Consider the following 23732-nt stretch of genomic DNA (forward strand, 5'->3'; position numbering starts at 1 on the left):
CCCCAGCCCCTCCTCCCTCAGACTCAGGAGCCCAGGCCCCAGCTCCTCCTCCCTCAGACTCAGGAGTCCAGGCCCCAGCCTCTCCTCCCTCAGACTCAGGACCCAGGCCCCCAGCCCCTCCTCCCTGAGTCTGACCTGACTGTTCCCCCTCAATGTCTGTATCTTCCTGGGGCACTGGTGAGGCTGCTTTGGTCTCTTCTGGGGTTGGGGGCTTCTGGGGTGAGCTGGGTCCAGCTGCCTGAGTGGGCTTGGTTTTGGTCTGGGGACGCTGAGGAGGGAGAGTGGGTGGGTGAGGAGGATAGGAACAGTGTGGGTGTGATGGGGCAGTACCTGCAAGATGCAGGAATATGAAGTTTGGGGTGCCATAGCAGACCCATGTCATCCGCCCACTACACCCTCCCCCACTGGAGAGCAGGCATCAAACCTTTCGAGGAAGCTTGGGGGCTTCATCACCACTGCTGCCACTGTGAGAGGCCTCATCGTCCTCACTGCTCGAGTCTGGCCCTGCCATGAGGTACCTAGGGGAGTAAACAGGCCTCAGATAAGCAGGCCCGAGGGAAGTGGGGAGGGCGGGTGTTCAGGAAGCAACAGCCACTGGCGTTTACTAAATACTCACTCTGATGGGCTTCATGGCCTCGCTCCCAAACTACGCCCTCCCAGCTCAGGAAGGCCCAGTGAACCCACTCAGCCTGGCCACTTGCCCTGCAGACCTGGGCACCCCCTTTCTTCCCCACTCCATCTTTTTTTTTTTTTGTAGAACTCAGATTTTTTTTTTTTAAATTGAATACATTCTAATCAAATAGTAACAGCAATAAACACTTTGAAAAACAGGCAGGTTTCTCCCTGTATCTGGAAGAAAATTAAGTCAAAGTATTCTACACAGTAAAAGGGAGACAGCTATTTATGTCCATGGTATTCAAGGACAACCTGGAAATTTCTAAAGCCATTTCCAAAAAATCAATGGCAACAGGTTGGGACACAGCTATGTCAAAGGGTAAAATGCCTAGACCTACATTGGTTTTTATTAACAGGGATTGAGTTGCACCTATATTGCATGACATTCTTTTCTTTTTTTTTTTTTTTTTTTTTTTTTTTTGAGATGAAGTCTTGCTCTGTCACCAGGCTGGAGTGCAGTGGCGAAAGCTCGGCTCACTGCAACCTCCGTCTCCTGGGTTCAAGAAATTCTTATGCCTCAGCCTCCCGGGTAGCTGGGACCACAGGCACGTGCCACCACACCTGGCTAATTTTTTTTTGCATTTTTAGTAAAGATGGGGTTTCACCAAGTTGGCCAGGATGGTCTCGATCTCTTGACCTCGTGATCCATCCACCTCGGCCTCCCAAAGTGCTGGGATTACAGGCGTGAGCCACCGCGCCCGGCTGATCACATGACATTCTTGTCTTTGTTTTTTTTTTTTTCCTTTTTTCTTTGAGACAGGATCTCACTCTGTCACCCAGGCTAGAGTGCAGTGGCATGATCTTGGCTCACTGCAACCTCCGCTTCCTGGGGTCAAGCAATTCTGCCTCAGTCTCCCCAGTAACTGGGATTACAGGCGTGTGCCACTATGCCTGGCTAATTTTGTTTTTTGTTTGTTTGTTTGTTTTTTAGGTACAGACGGGGTTTCACAATGTTAGCCAGGCTGGTGTCAAACTCCTGACTTCAAGTTATCTGCCAACCTCGGCCTCCCAAACTGCTAAGATTACAGGTGTGAGCCACTGCTTGGGTGGCATTCCCCTCCCTCTTGGGGAAGAAATGTCTCAATTCAGAAAGGAATGAAAAATAAGAATCTAAGTCAATTTCTCATTAGGAGAATACCCACCATTTAAGGGGAAAATCTCAAAGCAAATACATTTTAGAGACCCCAACACTATAATCATGGTTCCTGAAGCCACTAACACTCCAGGAAAAGAATTTTCGTAGCTGTAACAATAGCAGCAAGTAGCCGGGCTCAGTGGCTCACGCCTGTAATCCCAGCACTTTGGGAGGCTGAGATGGGTGGATCCCTTGAGGTCGGAAGTTCGAGACCAGCCTGGCCAACATGGTGAAACCCTGACTCTACATGTTGTTGTTTTTTTTTTTTTTTGAGACAGAGTCTCGCTCTGTCACCCAGGCTGGAGTGCAGTGGCACAATCTTGGCTTGCTGCAACCTCTGCCTCCCATGTTCAAGTGATTCTCCTGCCTCAGCCTCCCAAGTAGCTAGGACTACAGGTGCATGCCACCATGCTCAGCTAATTTTTTTTTGTGTGTGTATTTTTAGTAGAGATGGGGCTTCACCATGCTGACCAGGATGGTCTTTAACTCCTGACCTCAGGTGATCTGCCTGTCACGGCCTCCCAAAGTGCTGGGATTACATGCGTGAGCCACTGCGCCTGGCCCTGTCTAAACTAAAAATACAAAAATTAGCCGGACACCTGTAATCCCAGCTACTTGGGAGGCTGAGGCAGTAGAATCGCTTGAACCGGGGAGACCTGGGAGGTTGCAGTTTGCTGAGACCACTCTAGTGCACTCCAGCCTAGGCAACAAGAGCAAAATTCCATCTCGAAAAAATAAAAAATAAAAACAGCAGCAGTTTGACACTTACATGGGACTTCCTACATGCCAGGTACTATTCTAAGCACGTGACAAATACTGAATCACTGAATCCTGAGGTAGGTGCTAGTTTCAGCCCCATTTTACAGGTGAGGAAACTACGGCACAGAGAGATTGTTTAATTTGCCCTAAGCCATAGGGAACGTATGCAGAAGCAAATGAATGTATTAGTTTCATTCTTCTGAGACATCCATGTTGAGACCCTTCTGCATTTAATTTGGTTGTTTTAAAGCCGGTGAAATGCTGTTTAGGTAAGTCATTCTCATAAAACAGTGGCTCACAGGAGATTCAGAGGATTTAAAATGTGGTAGTTCATTAACAGTAAACAGTAAGTTTACTTAACTTTTTCTTCAAAGTGCTCTGTATTCAAAGATTTCTTTTAAAAAATAAATGAAATTTGTGCTTATTAGGTATGGAGAGTCATCCCCTTGTGGTCTTCCTTCTATAGTTGAATTTTTATTTTATTTCCATTTTTTGAGATGTAGTCTCGCTCTGTCACCCAGGCTGGAGTGCAGTGGCATGATCTCGATTCATTTCAACCTCCACCTCCCAGGTTCAAGGGATTCTCCCACCTCAGCCTCCAGAGTAGTTGGGGCTACAGGTGTGCGCCACTATTCCCAGCTAATTTTTGTATTTTTGGGTAGAGATGGGGTTTCACCATGTTGGCCAGGCTGCTCTCCAACTCCTGACCTCAAGTCATCCACCCACCTTGGCCTCCCAAAGTGCTGGGATCACAGGTGTAAGCCACTGCGCTTGGCCAAACTTTTATTTTTGAGATAAGGTTTCCATTTGTCGCCTAGGCTAGAGTGCAGTGGTGCAATCATGGCTCACTGCAGCCTTGACCTCCTGGGCTCAAGCGATCCTACCACCTCAGCCTCCCAAGTAGCTAGGACTACAGGTATGTGTCACCACACCTGGATAATTCTTTTCATGTTTTGTAGAGATGGGGGTCTCACTACATTGCCTAGGTTGTATAGTTAATTGTTTTTATTTTACAAATGAGTACAAGCCAGAATTTTTAAAAATATAAAATGCTTTGTGAATTCTTTTTGTTAAGACCAGTTGCAAATCCAACACTGTTCATTTTTTTCCCTTTTATTCCATGCCCTCCCTTAAGTGCTGCCAGGCAGATAATAACCCAAATCTATTTCCTTCTGACCCAGATATAGCCCCAGCCCCTCCCCTCTTCTGTTCCTGAGGCCCCAGCCTACTCATGGGTCCCCACCTGCAGCCTCCCCTGATACTCCATCCCTCCCAGCAGAGCCTGCCCCTGCCCCCGTCAAACCTTCCATGACTCCCCTCTACTCAGAGAGGAGGCCCCTGGAGCCGGATGGGCTTCAGAATGCTGAATCTTTCAGATTTTAGAGAGGCAAATGGCTGGTGTACTGATTGTTACATAAACTCCCAGTAGGTCCTGGGGAAGCACCCCATGATCAAACCCACTAATATTTCTGTAGTTAAGACCATGACACACTTAAGGGAATAAAAAAAAAAAAATGTCTACAAATAGCCTCACATTAATTCAGGATGACTGCAGCAAAATGAGTTTGTGCTGAACCTAGAAAAGAACTTTCAGCTTCTAGAGATGTTTGGATGCCCGAACAGCAGATGAGGGTTCTGTGAAGCTGTATGGAGCCCAGTGTGTAGGCTGGGCTCCCGAAGCCCCTTCTGACCTGAGCCCACCCACCTCACAGCCTCATTAGCTCCCAAGGCAGATCATGTTTCAAATACACCAGGCATAGCTAACTTCTGAACACACTCAGGCCATGAAGGACAATCCAGTCTCCCTTCTAATCCACCAGACTGCCTTTGCTCAGTCCAAAGCCCTCTGTGGTTCCTACTGCCCCTGGTTCCATTTTTCCCGCCACTTCTTGCCCCTAGTAAGCTCAGCCCCACCTGCAACTCCTCCAGGCAGACGACAGGCTGCCCTGACTCGTCTCCTCTGCCCACCATGTTCTCTGCCTCTGTTCAGCCTGAAAAACCTCTTCTGGACCTTGAAAACCCCTTGCTCTTTGCGGGCCACCCCTTGAGGCTTCCACTGCACTGTTAAAATTCTGATCCCTCATCAAAGTGAGAAGCCTTCAAGGGCAGGGCTCAATAACTGGATCCTCAGCCCTGCACAGTCCAGCCTGGCACCAAGCAAAGGCTTCCAGGACTCCTTTGGTTTTTTTGGTTGAGACAGAGTCTCACTCTGTTGTCCAGGCTGGAGTGCAATGGCGCGATTTTGGCTCCAGGGTTCAAGCAATTCTCCTGCCTCAGCCTTCTGAGCAGCTGGAGTTACAGGCATATGCCACCACACCCAGCTAATTTTTGCATGTTTAGTAAAGACAGAGCTTTCCCATCTTGGCCAGGCTGGTCTTAAACTCCTGACCTCAAGTGATCCGCCCACCTCAGCCTCCCAGAGTGCTGGGATTACAGGTGTGAGCCACTGTGCCAGGACTCACTTTGAATGAATGAATGTGGACCCCAGCACTTGTTCTCCCACCCCAGAGTCTTTGCACAAACTACTCCTCCAGCCTTTTCTGATAAGCAGGCTTCACAGAGCCCTCTGTGGCCTCCCAGGCAGGTTCTCCTCCCCTCATCTGGAGTCCCCCAGCCCCTGCCATGCTCCTCTCAGGAGTCTGCTGACTCTGGGCTGGGACCACCTGCGTTCTCTGCTGGCGGGCCCCAGTCTGACTCCTCTCCAGATCCCTGGCATTGCCCAGCACAGGATAAAAAGCAGGGTTAGTGTGTGTGTGGCCTCACCTCCGGGAGGGCAGCCGCCGACGCATGCGGTGACAGTCCAGCACCCACTCCTTACGCACGATGCGGCCTCCGAGGCCTAGGACCTGGCTGTACTTGGGGGTGTTGGCAAAGGCACAGCTGGTGGGGAGGAGAAGTGAGGATGTCAGTAAGGTGTGATCTGAGGGGCAAAGGGGAAAGAGAGAGACAGGGAGACAGAAGAGAGAAAGAGAGATCATGAGATCGAGGTGGGAGAAACAGAAAGAGGTTGGATATCGAAGGAGAGACACAAAAATCAGAGAGCAAAAGACAAAGCTACAGAGTGCAAGCAAGAAAGAAAGCGAGTGAGCCAGAGAGAGAGACAGAGAGAGAGCATGCGACATAGTGGACACAGAGAGAAGGCACAAGGTGATGGAGACACAGGGAGCTGGGGGAGAGACTGCAGCGGCGCAGGGAGGAGGGGCACAGGCCTACATGAGGTGCGTGCTGTCCGGGGTCCAGTCTGGCCGATACTTGGCCCCCAGCTCTAGGGCCTTATCTCGCAGTTCGGAGCGAAAGGGGTTCTGGAAGCCACTCAGCACCACTACCACACCCTGAAGGATCTTCCCCAGCTCCTCTGGGCCAGCTCGGGATCGTCTGGGCTCGGTGCCTTCTCCTCGGGGCTCGCCTGTCACTACCCCCTGTGCTGGGGCAGGGACTGGGGCTGTGGCTGGCGTACGGGTGGGAGCTGGCACTGGGGAAAATAAAGTATAGATTCAGTTAGCACCACTGTGGCTAAACTCGCAGCCCCTCCTCCCTCAGACCCAGGAGTCCAGGACCCAGCCCCTCCTCCCTCAGACGCAGGGGTCCAGGCCCCCCGCTCTTCCTCCCTCAGACCCAGGGGTCCAGGCCCCCAGCTCCTATTCCCCTAGGACACAGGAGCACATGGCCCTATGGGAACATGGATCTAGTCAGCTTACATTTAGGTCTCTTGGAAACAGGTGGCGACAGGTGGGGTGGTGGTTTGCTGGGGGTCTTCTTTTCTTCTTGGTTCAAATCCAACTTCCTCTTCCCTTTGGAAGACTCTTGGGGCTGAGGGATGGGGATAGGTTGAGGCCTTCAGCTTTTCTCCTCCTCCACCCCACCAAAGTCTGATGATTTCACCTTGGAGGTGCTGCCTATGACCCTGGGGACTGGAGAGGCTGAGGAGGCAGCACTGGAGGCCTGGAGGGTGGCAGCTGCGTAGCTGGGTCCTGCCAGGTCACTGGCTATGGCTATGAAGGAAGAAAGCGGATCCAGGATGAGAGGGGTGGCCTCAAGACCCTTCTACTCCTATCTATGGGACACAGAGTATTGCTTCCAAAACCCAGCGATGATCCAGGAGTCCCATCCCCCAGACCTCTCATCCCTCAGGACACAAGAGGCCAGACCCACCTTCCTACACCCTGAGACCCAGGAGTCCAGGACTCCACACCCTCCTCCCTCACCAGGAATCTGAGCGCCAGCCCCTCTACCCTCAGACCCACGGGTCTACATCTCAACCCTGCTCACTCAGGACCCAGGTTGTCCACGCTCACCTGGGGATGTCTTTTTGACCCGGCTGAAGAAGAGAGCCCCCGGCCTCAGAGAGTTGGCGCTTTCGTCCTCCTCCTTCACACGGAACTGGCCGAGCTTGGTCACCGTCACCTTCTAAGGTCCCGCAAGGTCAGTGCTGTATGTGTGCTGCTGGCGGGTGGGGATGGAGAGGCAGGGGAAGGCTATGGGGAGTGACGGGTACAGCTTACCTGGGACGGGGCCTCTGCCTCATCTTTGTCTGGGGGGCTATGAAACCGTACAAAACTCAGGCCAAAGGGGGAGTCCTGGGAAAGGAGGGGTGGGGGTCAGGGAGTCTGGCCCAAGGACAGAGGCTAGGCTCCAAGACCCTTTCACTCAGGGAAACCCCTTCCTGGCTCTTTCCTTCTCATGAACACACGTGTTGAAGGAGGGGTCCTGATGGTGGTGATGACGATTATAGGATTAAGCTGTTAATGACTGAGCCCAAACTCTGAGTCCGGCTCCAAGCCCTTTTCACGCATTAGCTCTCCGAGCAACTGGCAGTCTATTGGGTGTCCCAGCGAATCCACTGCCCTGTGGACAAACTCCCCCTGTGGAATGGGAGGGAGGGCTGCGTTCCACTTCCAGAATACAGAAATGTTCCAAGCTCTCTCCTCTGCCAGCGAGAAGCAGACCCAGAAAACAGGAGAGGCCTGGGTCCCTGGATGACCTTGTAAGGAGCAGCCAGCTGACAGGCTCAACACTCCCCAGGACAGTTACCTGGGCAAGAAGCACACCTCTATTGTGTGGCATCATCACATACTCCAGTCTCACTGTTACCAGAGCTTTTAGCGCCCCTTAACCTACAGCAACCCTATAAGGATCAGGAAATGGAGGCCCAGAGAGGGTAAGTCACTTGCCCAAGATCACACAGCTAAAAAGTGGTATAGCCAGGACGTGAACTCAGTAGTCAGACTCTAGATCTCATGTTAACTACTAGGCCCACTCTACTAGGCCACCTCTCTAACAAGCCACTTCCCCTCTTCCAATTCCCCTCTGAGATTCTACAGTTCACCCTTCCTAGATTCCCTCCAGGAGATGAGACTTCACATTACAGGAAAGATCCCAAACCCATTTCAGGGAACACAGGGACCTGGCCTCCCCATAACCCCATGGGGACACCAGCTGTCTACTCCTCCGGTCCTATGGGACTCAATATTGGCCCTTATTTCCCTCCTTGCCCAGGATCAAGGACTCTGCACCCCTGGCTCCCACCCTAGGTACCTTGCTGTAGGGCTGGCTGCAAACAACTTTGACCCGGTCCCAGCGCTTCTCGGCTGCTGCCCGGACCAGCTTGTCAGGCCCAAACATGCGAACACGGTTGGGGTTCGAACCACTGCGGCTCTCAGAAGGGGACATGAAAGAGGAGGTGACCAGAAGGACCTGGGTGGGAGAAGCCACAGTGAATGAGAACCAGGGCAAGTTGGCTTAGATGAGAGCTTCTCTGGGCTTGGGAAGAGGGCAGAGGGCCCATGTAGGGGACTGGGAGCCTCCAGAATGTAGCTTGGGCCTAGATGTCTCCAGACCCTGCCTTTGTTTCCGGTCCTTGAGTCAGTCCTGCCTGACACAGGCCGCAGAGAGATTTTTTTTTTTTTTTTTTTTTGAGATGGAGTTATGCTCTGTTGCCTAGGCTGGAGTGCAGTGGCGTGATCTCGGCTCACTGCAACCTTCACCTCCCAGGTTCAAGCAATTCTTCTGTCTCAGCCTCCCAAGTAGCTAGGACTACAAGCGCATACCACCTCACCTTACTAATTTTTGTAGTTTAGTAGAGACAGTGTTTCACCATATGGGACAGGCTGGTCTCAAACTCCTGACTTTGTGATCCACCTGGCTCAGCCTCCCAAAGTGCTGTGATTACAGGCATGAGCCACAGCGCACGGCTGGGATCTTTTAAACCTCCAGATGTGAGTGACCCTTATCTAACTTGTGAGAACAGAACTCCTCACAAGTCTGTTCTCTCAAGGATTTAGAGTAAAAATTCATGTTGGCAATCTGCATTGAAAAACCCTAGCTGAAGCTGGGCACGTTGGCTCACAGCTGTAATCCCAGCACTTTGGGAGGTCAAGGCAGGCAGATAACTTGAAGTTAGGAGTTCAAGACCAGCCTGGCCAACATGGTGAAACCCCGTCTCTACTAAAAATACAAAAGTTAGCCAGGCATGGAGGTAGGCACCTGTAATTCCAGCTATTTGGGAGGCTGAGGCAGGAGAATCGCTTGAACCCAGAAGGCAGAGGTTGCAATGAGCTGAGATTGCACCATTGCACTCCAGCCTGGGTGACAAGAGGCCAGGAGTTTGAGACCAGCCTGGCCAACATGGTGAAACCCCGTCTCTACTAAAAATACAAAATTCGCCGGGCGCGGTGGCTCAAGCCTGTAATCCCAGCACTTTGGGAGGCCGAGGCGGGTGGATCACGAGGTCAAGAGATCGAGACCATCCTGGTCAACATGGTGAAACCCCGTCTCTACTAAAAAAAAATACAAAAAATTAGCTGGGCATGGTGGCGCGTGCCTGTAATCCCAGCTACTCAGGAGGCTGAGGCAGGAGAATTGCCTGAACCCAGGAGGCGGAGGTTGCGGTGAGCTGAGATCGCGCCATTGCACTCCAGTCTGGGTAACAAGAGCGAAACTCCGTCTCAAAAAAAAATAAATAAATAAATAAAAATAAAAATACAAAATTCAGCCAGGTGTGGTGGCAGACACCTGTAATCCCAGCTACTTGGAAGGCTGAGGCACGAGAATCTCTTGAACCTGGGAGGGGGAGGTGAAGGTGACAGTGAGCCGAGATTGCGCCACTGCACTCTAGCCTGGGTGACAGAGCAAGACTCTGCCAAAAAAAAAAAAAAATACAGCCACTTTTGGTTAGGTACATTCTATTACAAACTTAGTCACTTAGTCTTTTTTCTAACATGCTGTGAAATTTATAAAATTGGACAATAAAGTCTTTTGTTGAGAAAAACAGAACATAACTATAGGTATCTTGGTGCCCAGCTGATTGTGCAAAGGAAACAAGAAAGACAATTATGCAGAAGGGAAGCTTTCTCTCTGACCTTGACTCTACTTGGTTATAAAAGGCCTGATTTGGAGCGGACAGGGAAGCTGCATTTATCATCTGGTAACTGAAAGGGGTAAGGCAAGCTGTGGTTGATAGCTGCTATCCACATGAACAGAGATTTCCTCTGAGGGTTAGACCGCTGGCTTCCTTGATTTTAGGGCCTTACACTTGGGCTTAACCAGCTTCCCTGGTTCTCCAGCTTGCAGACAGTCTATCATGGGACTTTGCAGCCTCCATAATCATGTGACCCAACTCTCCTAATCTCTTCTCTCTATATCTATACTGTATCTATAACTATCGGTTCTGTCTCTCTGGAGAACCTTGACTAATACAACTAGCCATTCCACCTTGCTAGAAAAGAGCAAAGGTAAATAAACATTCACATACCAGATACAATAAAATTTTAGCTAAAAATGTACTTACTCTAGAGCTGAGCCCAGTGGCTCACGCCTGTAATCCCAGCACTTTGGGAGGCTGAGGTGGGTGGACCACAAGGTCAGGAGATCGAGACCTTCCTGGTTAACATGGTGAAACCCCATCTCTACTAAAACAAAAAATTAGCCGTGCGTGGCGGTGTGTACTTGTAGTCCTGCTACTCGGGAGGCTGAGGCAGGGGAATCACTTGAACTTGGGAGGTGGAAATTGTAGTGGGCCGAGATCGCACCACTGTACTCCAGTCTGGAGATAGAGTAAGACTCCATCTCAAAAAAAAAAAAAAAAAGTACTTATTCTGTCTTTATCATTACAAAGTAGAATTCTGGCTGGGTGCGGTTGTTCACGCCTGTAATCACAGCACTTTGGGAGGCCAAGGCAGGCAGATTCCTTGAGCCTGGGAGTTTGAGACCAGCCTGGGCAACATGGCGAAACCCCATCTCCACTAAAAATACAAAAATAAGCCAGGTATGGTGGCAGGAGCCTGTAGTCCCAACTAGTAAGGAGGCTGAGGTGGGAGGATAACCTGAACCTTGGGAGCCTGAGGCTGCAGTGAGCCATGATCATGCCACTGTACTCTAGCCTGGGTGACAGAGTGAGACCCTGCCTTAAAAAAAATAATAATAAAGTAGAATTTTGATCTAAATCCATTTGCCAAAAAGAACACATAACTTTTTTTTTTTGTTTGTTTTTTGAGACAGTCTTAGTTTGTCATCAGGCTGAAGTGCAGTGGCATGATCATAGTTCACTGCAGCCTCCACTTCCAGGGGTCAAGGGACCCTCCCACCTCAGCCTCCTGAGTAGCTGGGATTACTAGTATGCACCACCATGCCCGGCTAATTTTTGTATTTTTTGTACAGACAGGGTCTCGCCTTGATGCCCAGACTGGTCTTAAACTACTGGCTTCAAGTGATCCTCCCACTTTGGCCTCCCAAAGCACTGGGATTACAGGCATGAGCCACGGTACCAGGTCAGAAACTCCATTTGTTAAAATGTACCTTGTAGAGCAGAAAAAGCACTTGATAAGATTCAACACACATTCATGGAGGAAAAAAAAAAAAAAAGCAAAGCTCTCAGCAAACCAGAAATAGAAAAGAACTTTCTCAACCTGAAAAAGGACATCTATAAAAAACAAACAACCTACAGCTAACGTCATATTTAATGGTGAAAAACTCAACAGCTTCCCCCTAAGATCAGGACCAAGGCAAGGATGTCCACTTTCACCACTCCTGTTCAACACTGTATCAGTCAGCGTGACATGGTGAGGAAAAGAAAAAAGAAAACTACCTTTCTTCACAGATGATGTGGTTATCTATGCATAAAATCCCAAGAGATCCAGATAAACTACAAGGTTTAGTAAGTGAAGGTCAAAAGATAAGAAGTCAATATACAAAATCAATTGTATACTGCACATCACTTCTCGGGTATTCTGCCCAAAGTGTGCAACCAAAATTAATCACAAAGAAACATCAGATATTTTGTACAATAAGTGACATCTGACAAAATCACTGACCTCTACTCTTCAAAAACATCAAAGGCACAAAACCCAAAGTCACAGGAACCTTTTTTTTTCCTTCATATGAGCTGTGGTTTTGTTGTATTTCTCTTTTCTCTTTTTTTTTCTTAATTTCCCTTTTTTCTTTCTTTCTTTTTGTGACAAGGTTTTGCCATTGTTGCCCAGACTGGTCTCAAACTCCCGAGGTCAAGTGATCCACCCGCCTTGGCCTCCCAAAGTGCTAGGATTACAGGCATGAGCTACGATGCCAGACCTTCTTTTATTTTTTAGTAGAGATGTGGTCTCAGTATGTTGCCCAGGCTGGTCTCTAACTCTTGGGCTCAAGTGATCCTCCCACCACGGCTTCCCAAAGTTCTGGGATTATTGGCATAAGCCACCATGCCTGACCATCACAGGAACACCTTAATAAAAGGAAAGCAAGGAGATGTGACAAATCAATGCAATGCATGATCCTGAATTTTCTTTTGCTGTAAATAACATTATTGGGACAATGAAGGAAATGTGAAGAAAGTCTGAGATTAGATGATATAGCATTGTATCAATGTTAATTTCCTAATTCTGTAATTGCACTGCAGTCAAGTAAGAAATGTCTCTGCTTTTAGGAAATACGGGAGTATTCAGGGATAAAGGGGCATCATGCACACAATTTACTCTCTGTTCAGGAAAAAAAAAAAAAACCCTATGTACATATTTGTTAACTTTGAGGAATATGAATGAAGAGTATATGGAGGCTGAGGCAGGTGGATTGCTTGAGCTCAGGAGTTTGAGACTAGCCTGGGCCACATGGCAAAACCCCATCTCTACAAAAATACAAAAGTCAGCTGGGCATGGTGGTGCAAGCCTGTAGTCTCAGCTACTTGGTGGGGGTGAAGCAGGAGGATTGCTTGAACCCGAAGGTCAAGGCTGCCATGAGCTGAGATCATGCCACTGCACTCTAACCCAGGTGACAAAGTGAGACCTTGTTTCAAAAAAAAAAAAGAAAGAGTAGGCCAGGTTCACGCAGTGGCTCACGCGTGTAATCCTAGCACTTTGGGAGGCCAAGGCAGGTGGATCACTTGACCTCAAGAGTTCACGACCAGCCTGGGCAACATAGTGAAACCCTGTTTCTACAAAAAATATTTAAAAATTAGCCAGGCATGGTAGCTCACACCAGCTACTTCGGGGGCTGAGGCAGGAGGATCACTTGAGCCCAGGAGGCAGAGGTTGCAGTGAGCCAAGATCACGCCATTGTACTCCAACCTGGGCAACAGAATGAGACCACCATCTCAAAAAATAAAAAAAAAAATAAAGTATATGGTTAAAAAAAGACAGTTTGGTATTGGCATAAAGAAAAATACACATATCAATGGAACAGAGAAGAGAGTACAGAAATAAACCCATACACATGGTCAATTAATTCTCAACAAAGAGTCAAAATGATTCAATGAGAAAAGGGAAGTCTTTTTTTTTTTAAAGTATTTTCAGCCAGGCACAGTGGCTCAGGCCTATAATGCCAGTACTTTGGAAGGCCAAGGTAGGGGGAGCGCAGGAGTTCAAGACCAGCCAGGCAACGTGGTGAAACCCCATTTCTATAAAAATTTTTTTAAGGCCGGGCGCGGTGGCTCAAGCCTGTAATCCCAGCACTTTGGGAGGCCGAGGCGGGTGGATCACAAGGTCAAGAGATCGAGACCATCCTGGTCAACATGGTGAAACCCCGTCTCTACTAAAAATACAAAAAATCAGCTGGGCATGGTGGTGCATGTCTGTAGTCCCAGCTACTCAGGAGGCTGAGGCAGGAGAATTGCCTGAACCCAGGAGGCGGAGGTTGTGGTGAGCCGAGATCGCGCCATTGCACTCCAGCCTGGGTAACATGAGTGAAACTCCGTCTCAAAAAAAAAAAAAAAAAATTTTTTTAAAACTTAGCTAGGCATGGTGGCTCATGCCTACAGTCCCAGCTACTTAGGAGACTGAGGCTGGAGAATCCCTTGAGTCCAGGAAGCGGAGGTTGCAGTAAGCCAAGATCATGCCACTGCACTCCAGCCTGGGCAACAGAGTGAAAGCCTGTCTCAAAATAAGTAAATAAATAAGCATTGTCAACAAACATATAACAAAGATACAAAAAAATGAACCTTATTCCCTGTTTCACACAATACACAAAAATTCACTTGAAATGAAACAGAGATCTAAATGTAAAAACTAAAAATAGAAGGCTTCTAGAGGAAAACATAGGGGACAGTGATAGGCAGAACAACAGCTCCTCAAAGAGCTAATCCTTGAACCTGGAAATGTGCAGATGTGAAGTTGAAGATGATAAAATGGGGGAGATGACCCTGGATTATCCAGGTGGGCCAAGTGTCATCATAAGGCACTTTATAAGAAAGGAGGACTGGGTGTGGTGGCTCATGCCTGTAATCTCAGCACTTTGGAAGCTTAGGGTAGGCAGATCGCTCGAGCCCGGGAGTTTGAGATCAGCCTGGGCAACACGATGAAACCTGTCTCTACAAAAACCATAAAAATTATCCAGGACTGGTGGTGCATGCCTGTAGCCCCGGCTACTTGGAAGGCTGAGGTAGGAGTATCACTTGAACCTCGGAGGTGGGAGTTGCAGTGAGCTGAGATCATGCCATTGCACTAGCCTGCGTGACAGAAATGAAACCCCATCTCAAAAAAAAAAAAAGCTGAAATAGGCAAGAAACTGGATTTTCACTTAGAGCCTCCAGAAGGAACGCAGTTCTGTCTACACCTAGATTTTAGCCCAGTGAGAGTGATTTTAGACTTCCAATCTGCAGAACAGTCAGATAGTACATTTGTGTCATTTTAAACCAGGATGCAAACTTGCTCTCTTCCCTGATGTGCAGTTTACCACCCCGTGTCTGCCTTCTGTCTCCTCTGCTCACTGGGTGATCCTCCAGAGGGCAGCAATCAGGTATGACTCCCATCTGCCCCATGTCTTCCCAGCCCCAGGCCCTGGGGGAAAGGGTGATGCGGGCATGAGGGGCAGAAGTCGGTATAGGATCCACCTCACAGCCCTGCTGACTTACCTCATAGTCTTGCTCCCCAGCACCTCCAGCTGAGCTGCCCACCAGCACCTCCACAAAAGCTGAGCCATCATTCCCGATGTCCACACTGTGTATCTGCTCCTCCTTCTCCAACTGTGGGCAGACAGAAAGGCCACTGTCAGTGCCTGCTTCACCCCTGGGCTCACTGTAGGACCTCAGGATGAATCTCCTCTGGATTCCCGTGTCTCTGTAATGTCAACTCTGTGATGGGGAACACCAGGGCTGAGTGGTGCCATGTGTCCCCTGGACGAAGCACAGAGTATGGCATGGAGCAAGAACTCACAAAATAGTCACTGAATGAATGAATACACCCCTACCCCACACATACCTGCTTCCTCAACCTCTCCAGACTCCACCAGGTCAGCCTATCACATGCCACCATGAAGCTCTCCTTGGTAAGCACTGGCCAGAGTTTTAACTTTATTCAAATCATCATGCAGGCAAACAGCACATGTCACCCCCTACCCACAATCGCAAAGGACTTCATGAAAACTCCCTGAGGGCAGGGACTTTGTCCGGTCTTGCTCACTACTGGTTCCTGGGTTTGAATCCCAGCTCTGCTACTCACTAGTTGTATGACCTTGGCAGTTAACCTTCTGGAGCTTCAGTTTTCTCATCTGTAAAATGGGAATGATCACCAGATCTAGGATTACACACATAAATAATGGCCACAGGGCATGGCGAGGAGCAGGCAATTAACTGCTGTCAGTCAGGAGGTATTATTAGTCAGTGCTTGACAACTATTTGTTGAAAGAAAAGAGCTATCTGTAGATCTCCAAGGATCTGCCATTCCTGTCTGACAGATGACGGTGCAGAAAGCCGAAAGGGGGTGGGAGGCAGTTAGGAATGGTTGAGGCAAGTGTCCTGCCTTCCGATTTGGGACTCTTTTATTAGGATGCTAGGATGACACATTATTACAACTCTTGGAGGCACCTGGGCCAGATGCAGTGGCTCATGCCTGTAATCCCAGCACTCTGGGAGGCCAAGGCAGTGGACCACTTGAGGCCAGCCCGGCCAACATGGCGAAACCCCTTCTCTACGAAAAATATAAAAATTAGCCGGGCATGGTGACACATGCCTGTAGTCCCAGAAATTCAGGAGGCTGAGCCACAAGAATCTCTTGAACCTGGGAGGCAGAGGTTGAAATGAGCAGACATTGTGCCACTGCACTTTAGTCTGGGTGACAGAGCAAGACTCTGTCTCAAAAAAAAAAAAAAGTACCTTCCACCACCCTACAGTGCCCTCTCCCACCTCTGGTGATGGCAGATGCTCCAGTCTGCTCTGCTGCCTCCCTGTCAGCTCATCTAGACATCACCTGCACACTGCTCTCAACAGGAACACCACTGTATGGGATGAGGGAGTCTGGACTTGGGGTGAGGTAGGCCTGGGCTCAAATATAGCAATGCCATTTCCAAACTGCACAACCCTGGGTGACGTAGTCAACGTCTCTGTGAGGCAGTTTCCTCACATGCAAAAAGGGAAGGTGGTTTCCTTCCTTGGCCAGGCGCAGTGGCTCACGTTTGTATTCCCAGCCCTTTGGGAGGCTGAGGTGGAGGACTGCTTGAGGCCAGGAGTTCAAGACCAGCCTGGGCAGCATAGCCAGAACTTGTCTCTACAAAAAATACAAAAATTAGCTAGGCATGGTGGCACACACCTGTGGTCCCAGCTACTCAGGAGGCTGAGGTGGGAGGATCACTTGAGCCTGCGGAGGTCAAGGCTATAGTGAGTCGTGTTCGCATCACTGCACTCTGGGCGACAGTGATGAGACCTTGTCTCCAAAAAAAATTTACCCTCCCTCCGGAGGAAGTTGAGATGACACAGAATTAACAACTACAACCACAATTGCGGCCAGCATCTGAGTGCGCTCAGTGCTCCTGGTATGCCAGACTCCTGCTAATAATACATGTATCTACTCTCCTGCAACGGCTCTGCCAGGCAGCTGCTATAATTATCTCCATCTTACACATGAGCAAACGGAGGCAGGAAGCGGTTATGTAACTTCACAGCTGGTGGGTGGCAAAGCCGGACCGGAACCCAGGCAGGCTGGCAACAGTCCATGCGTGCTCCCCCATCACACCACTGACGTGCGGGAGGAGGAAGCTGGTGTGGGAGGAAGGGCCTGCCTAAGGCTGGGGCTGGCAGACTCCACTGCCACTCTCAGCCCTGGGCCCTGGGCAGTGAGAAGTCCCAATCTGGGCCGGGCGCGATGGCTCACACCTGTAATCCCAGCACTTTGGGAGGCTGAGACAGGTGGATCACTTGAGGTCAGGAGTTTGAGACGTGCCTGGCCAACATGGTGAACCCCGTCTCTACTAAAATACAAAAATTAAAATTAGCCAGGTATGGTGGTGAGTGCCTGTAATCCTAGCAACTGGGGAGGCTGAGGCAGAATCACTTGAACCCAGGAGGCGGTTGCAGTAAGCCGAGATCATGCCACTGCATTCCAGCCTGGGCAAGGGAGCAAGACTGTCTCAAAAAAAAAAGAAGTCCCAGTCTGACTGCGTAGCGTCTGGTCAGGCTAGGTCACTCTCCACCAGTCACACTGGCCTGCCTTCTGTGCCAAGAACTGTCTGCTCCTTCCCACCTCAGAGCCTCTGTACCTGCCAGTCTCCCTGCCTGGATCACTTTTCCCTCCAACATACCCGTAGCTGGGTCAGAGTTTGCCTTCTGTGATTCGGGTGCCCACTCAGATGTCACCTGAGACCATGAGCAGCCTCCCTCACCCATAGTCGGCGCCACTCCCTATCTCCTACCCCGGCTTTACTTTCCTTCATGGTTACCGCCGGGCATTACACAGTTAACATCTTTTTTGTTTTTATTTGTCTAGCATCTGTCTCTCCCACTAGACTTTTAGGCTCCATGAGAGAAAGGACAGTGTCTTAGTTGTTGCCTGCTGCGTCCCCAAGCCCAAGAACAGTGTCTGGTCCTTCCCAACTCTGCTGATTTCCTGCTGTGTGATCCTGGAGCAAATGGTTTCATTTCACCCCTTGTACCACAGTATCCGAACCTGTGAAATGGGGACAGTAACAATATCTATCTCATAAAGTTGTTGAGAACATTCAAATCCATACCAAGAATGAGAAATAACATACCAAGCACCTGGAATACTGCCTGGCACGGAGCAAACACTATATAAATGTCAGCTGCGAATATCATTAACACCGCAGGCCTCTAGTACATTCCCAACGGATGGACAGACAGATGCAGAAGAGGTCCCCAACGACCATTTGCAGAAGTTACTACTCAGAGTTACTAAGCAGTAACTCTGGCTCTGCCCTCCCTTACCAAGTGGCTCTGTTGAGGCCCTTCTCTGCTGCTTGCCTGGGTGTCCCATCTGTCACAAGGGGATCATCGTGGCGAACATTTTCAGATTCTCATCATGTGCCAGGTGCTTGGGATATGAGTTTCCTGTTACTGTTGCACAAATTAGCATAAACTTTGTGGCTAAAACAACACAAATTTATTATCTTACAGACCTGGAGGTCAAAAGTCTGAAACTGGTTCTTACAGGGCTAAAATCTAGGTGCAGCAGGGCTGCCTTCCCTCCTTCCAGGAGCACGAGAGGAAAATGTGTCTCCTTGCCTCTTCAGCTTCTCGAGGCCACCTGCCTTCTTTGGCTCACAGCCCCTTCCTCGTCTTCAAAGCTGCTGAAAGTGCTGGCAACACTCCGGGCTCTGCTTGCATCTTCACAGCTCTGGTTCCAGCTCTCTTGCCTCCCTCTTTCCCTTATAAGGCCACCAGGGGTTACATGAGGCCCAACAGTTAATTCAGGGCACTCTCCTCATCTTAAGATCCTTAATTTAATCAAACCCACAAAGCTCCTTTGGCCATTAAAGTGAGTTATTTCCAGGTTGTGGGGATAAGGACGTGAACATCTTTTGGGGGCCACTGTTCTGTCCACCACGCTTAGCTAAGCATGGGCCAGGCACCACTGAAGCCTTAAATACCATGTTAAATGGAAGCTTCTGTTACTAGTTTCACAGATGGGGAAACTGAGGCTCAGACAGGTTAAATCAACAGCTTACATGGTACACAAGCTAATAACTAGCAGAGTACTTCAGACCCAACTGCCTGACTGCAAAGCACTGTCCAATACGTATCAACACTGTTTTCAGTTTCTCTACTTCCATCCCTGAGTCAAACACAACATCTTTACCTCTCCCACAATATTAAGCACGGTTCCTAAATCTAGTAGGATGGAGATGCTTGTCTTTTAAATGAACGATTCCTACTGCATATATAACTATTTCTACTTTAAACACACACAGGCACTCCCTGACATTTCTTATTCATATATTTTTTAAAAATCCGCTGGGCACAGTGGCTCATGCCTGTAATCCCAGCACTTTGGGAGCCAAAGTGGGTGGATCATGAGGTCAAGGGTTCAAGACTAGCCTGGCCAACATGATGAAACCCCATCTCTACTAAAAACACAAAAATTAGCTGGGCGTGGTGGCAGGCGTCTGTAATCCTAGCTATTCGGGAGGCTGAGGCAGGAGAATTGCTTGAACCCAGGAGGTGAAGGTTGCAGAGGGCCAACTGCACTCCAGCCTGAGTGACAGAGCAACACTCTGTTGGGGCAGTGGGGGGATCCTGGCCAGCAGTGGCTCCTGCCTGCAATCCCAGCACTGTGGGAGGCAGCAGAGGTGGGTGAATCACTTGAGGCCAGGAGTTCAAGACCAGCCTGGCTAACATAGCAAAAACCTGACTCTACCCAAAATACAAAAAATTAGCTGGATGTGGTGGCACGTGCCTCTATAGTTCCAGCTACTGAAGATGCTGAGACATAACAATGACTTGAACCTGGGAGGTAGAGAGTGCAGTGAGCTAAGATCAGCCACTGCACACCAGCCTAGGCAACAGAGCAAGACTCTGCCTCAAGAAAAAAAACAACAGGCCCAGTACAGTGGTTCATACCTGTAATCTCAGCACTTTGGGAGGCCAAGGCAGGTAGATCACTTGAGGCCAGGAGTACCAGACCAGCCTGGCCAATATGGTGAAACCCTGCCTCTAGAAAAAATACAAAAATAGCCAGGTGTGGTGGCGTGCACCTATAATCCCAGCTACTCGGGAGGCTGAGGCAGAAGAATCACTAAAACTCAGGAGGCAGAGGTTGCAGCGAGCGGAGATTGCACCACTGCACTCCAGCCTGGGCGACGGAGCAAGACTCCATCTCAAAAAAAAAAGTAAAAACAAAAAATTCTGATAAAAATGTTTATACATGGAGGCTGGGGGTGGTGGTTTATGCCTGTAATTTCGACACTGTGGGAGGCCAAATCAGGTGAATTCCTTGAGCCCAGGAATTTGAGACTAGGCAACATGGCAAAACCCCATCTCTACTAAAAACACAAAAATTAGTGTGGTGGTATGTGCCTATAATCTCACGAGAATCACTTAAACCTGAGAGGCAGAGGTTGCCGTGAGCAGAGATTGCACCACTGCACTCCAGCCTGGGCAACAGAGAAAACTCAGTCGCAAAAAAAAAAAAATGTTTATATATACATGGAAACAACCCAACCCAATAAATGTCCATCAACTGATGAATGGATAAACATTGTACAGTGTATTTATGGAATATCATTCAGCTATTTAAAAAAATGAAGTTGTGATATATGCCACAACATAGATGAACCTCAAAAACATTATGCAAAGTGTAACAGGGTTAAGGGTAAAAGACCACATACATTTATAAGTCCAGAATAAGCAAATCCAGAGAAGGAGAAAGTAGATCAGCAGTTGCCAAGGGCAACTTTGGGGAGAGAATAAGAAGTGACTCCTTAATAGTTATGTGGTTTTTTTTTTTTTTTTTTGAGACAGAGTTTCGCTCTTGTTACCCAGGCTGGAGTGCAATGGCGCGATCTCGGCTCACCGCAACCTCCGCCTCCTGGGTTCAGGCAATTCTCCTGCCTCAGCCTCCTGAGTAGCTGGGATTACAGGCACGCGCCACCATGCCCAGCTAATTTTTTTTTTGTATTTTTAGTAGAGACGGAGTTTCACCGTGTTGACCAGGATGGTCTCGATCTCTTGACCTCGTGATCCACCCGCCTCGGCCTCCCAAAGTGCTGGGATTACAGGCTTGAGCCACCGCACCCGGCGTGGTTTCTTAATTGATAAAAATATTCTGAATTAGGCCGGGCGCGGTGGCTCACGCCTGTAATCCCAGCACTTTGGGAGGCCGAGGCGGGTGGATCACGAGGTCAAGAGATCGAGACCATCCTGGTCAACACGGTGAAACCCCGTCTCTACTAAAAACTACAAAAAATTAGCTGGGCATGGTGGCGCGTGCCTGTAATCCCAGCTACTCAGGAGGCTGAGGCAGGAGAATTGCCTGAACCCAGGAGGCGGAGGTTGCGGTGAGCCGAGATCGCGCCATTGCACTCCAGCCTGGGTAACAAGAGCGAAACTCCGTCTCAAAAAAAAAAAAAAAAAAAAAAAAATTAAAATTAAAAAATGGAAATGGTTGAAGAACACTGTCAATATGAAAAAAAAAAAAAAAACACTAAAATGTGCACTTTCTTTATTTATTATTATTTTTTTAGATGGAGTCTTACTGTGTTATCCAGGCTGGAGTGCAACAGCGCGATCTCAGCTCACTGCAACCTCTGCCTTCTGGTTCAAGCAGTTCTCTTGCCTCAGCCTCCGAATACCTAGGACTACGGGCACGCACCACCACACCCTGCTGATTTTTGTATTTTTCATAGAGACGGGGTTTCACTATGTTGGCCAGGCTAGTCTCAAACCCCTGACCTGAAGCAACCCACCTACCTCGGCCTCCCAAAGTGCTGAGATTACAGGCGTGAGACACCACACCTAGCTGAAATATGCACTTTAAATGGCTAAAACAGTAAATTTTATCTCAAAACAAGAGATGAGTGCTTAGTATGTATCAGCTGTGAGAATAAGGGCACAAGGTGACTATCATCTGTGGCCTGGGTTCATGGACATGCACCTTTCTCAGGGAGACATAGTTCATTATATGAACTGCTCCTGAAACAAACAAGGCACAGCAGGGCAAAGTTCCTGAGAGATATGTTGTTAAAAAATTGTTCCATATCTATGAAATGAAATTTTATACATCTTTTTTTTTTTTTTTTTTTGAGACAGAGTTTCACTCTTGTTACCCAGGATGGAGTGCAATGGCGTGATCTCGGCTCACCGCAACCTCCATCTCCTGGGTTCAGGAAATTCTCCTGCCTCAGCCTCCTGAGTCGCTGGGATTACAGGCACGCGCCACCATACCCAGCTAATTTTTTTGTATTTTTAGTAGAAAACGGGGTTTCACCATGTTGACCAGGATGGTCTCGATCTCTTGACCTCGTGATCCACCTGCCTCGGCCTCCCAAAGTGCTGGGATTACAGGAGTGAGCCAACGCGCCCGGCCTGCATCATTTAAAAGAATAAGGTAGGCCACGCACGGTGGCTCATGCCTGTAATCCCAGCACTTTGGGAGGCTTAGGCAGGAGGATCACTTGAAGTTAGGAGTTCAAGACCAGCCTGGCTAACATAGCGAAACTCATCTGTACTAAAAACACAAAAATTAGCCAAGTCTGGTGGCATGTGCCTATAATCCCAGCTACTAGGGAGGCTGAGGCAGGAGAATCACTTGAAGCCAGGAGGTGGAGGTTGCAGTAAGCAGAGATCGCACCACTACACTCCAGCTTGGGCAACAGAGCGAGATTCCGTCTTAAAAAACTAAGTAAATAGGCCGGGCTTGGTGGCTCATGCCTGTAATCCCAGCACTTTGGGAGGCCAAGGCAGGCGGATCACGAGGTCAGGAAATCAAGACCATCCTGGCCAACATGGTGAAACCCTGTCTATATTAAAAACATAAAAACTAGCTGGGCATGGTGGCACATGCCTGTAATCCCAGCTACTCAAGAGGCTGAGGCTGAGAATCACTTCAACCAGGAAGTTGGAGGTTGCGATGAGCCAAGATCGCACCGCTGCACTCCAGCCTGGTGACAGAGCAAGACTCCATCTCAAATGAATGAATGAATGAATAAATAAATAAAGGTAGAACTTTATGCAGTGTGGATTTCCAAAATACAGTTACATGAAAAAAAACCCCACAAGAGAATAGTGTATATACTATGAATTTTTAAAAAAGGGATGAAGGGGGTAGGTGTATATGCTTGCATGTCTACAGAATGACCCAGGAAGACCACCCAAAAAAACTGCTAATGGCAGTTGCATCAGGAGAGAAGAATGAGGGAGCAGGAGTTGGGGGGGAAGCAGGGAGGGATGGAAAGGGTGAGGGGAGATTTTCTTTTTGGTGTATACCCTTTTTTACCTTTTGAATTTCGCACTATATGCATATAATACCCACTCGAAAAGCAAAGATAATAAAACCACAAATGCCCAAGTCTACTGGCTCTCTCTGTAATCCATGTAATCCCAGCTACTCAGGAAGCTGTCCCTAAAACGCTTAAAAAAAAATTAGCTGAGCGTGGTAGTGTGCACCTACAGGCCTAGCTACTCATGAAGCCAAGTTGGGGGATCACTTGAGATCAAGAGTTCAAGACCAGACAGTCGAGTGCAGTGGCTCACGCCTGTAATCCCAGTACTTTGGGAGGCCAAGATGGGCGGATCACGAGGTCAGAAGATTGAGACCATTCTGGCTAACATGGCGAAACCCTGTCTCTACTAAAAATACAAAAAGTAGCTGGTGCATGCCTGTAGTCCCAGCTATTCGGAAGCCTGAGGCAGGAGAATCGTTAGAACCTGGGAGTTGGAGGTTGCAGTGAGCCGAGATCACACCACTGCATTCCAGCCTGGAGACAGAGCAAGACTCCAACTCATTAAAAAAAAACAAAA

The 23732-nt window shown here is 48.8% G+C and overlaps 1 protein-coding gene across 2 annotated transcripts in view; it reads right to left on the reverse strand.

Annotated features, from left to right (window-relative positions):
* Positions 1–23732, reverse strand: part of XRCC1 (X-ray repair cross complementing 1) — a 34394-nt gene that overhangs the window by 3647 nt on the left and 7015 nt on the right. Inside the window, exons 3-12 of one of the 2 annotated variants that reach the window (XM_017502310.2) lie at positions 14901–15011; positions 8105–8263; positions 7072–7146; positions 6865–6976; positions 6452–6561; positions 6268–6379; positions 5783–6041; positions 5333–5449; positions 425–518; positions 136–268 (exon numbers count right to left, since the gene is read on the reverse strand). In XM_017502310.2, coding sequence (XP_017357799.1) covers positions 136–268; positions 425–518; positions 5333–5449; positions 5783–6041; positions 6268–6379; positions 6452–6561; positions 6865–6976; positions 7072–7146; positions 8105–8263; positions 14901–15011 — 1282 coding nt within the window. The remainder of the gene's footprint in view (positions 1–135; positions 269–424; positions 519–5332; positions 5450–5782; positions 6042–6267; positions 6380–6451; positions 6562–6864; positions 6977–7071; positions 7147–8104; positions 8264–14900; positions 15012–23732) is intronic. The other variant, XM_037729165.1, reaches the window with a different exon arrangement.

Source organism: Cebus imitator, unplaced genomic scaffold, assembly GCF_001604975.1.
Source record: "Cebus imitator isolate Cc_AM_T3 unplaced genomic scaffold, Cebus_imitator-1.0 Scaffold296, whole genome shotgun sequence".
NCBI classification, from domain to species: Eukaryota; Metazoa; Chordata; class Mammalia; order Primates; family Cebidae; genus Cebus; species Cebus imitator.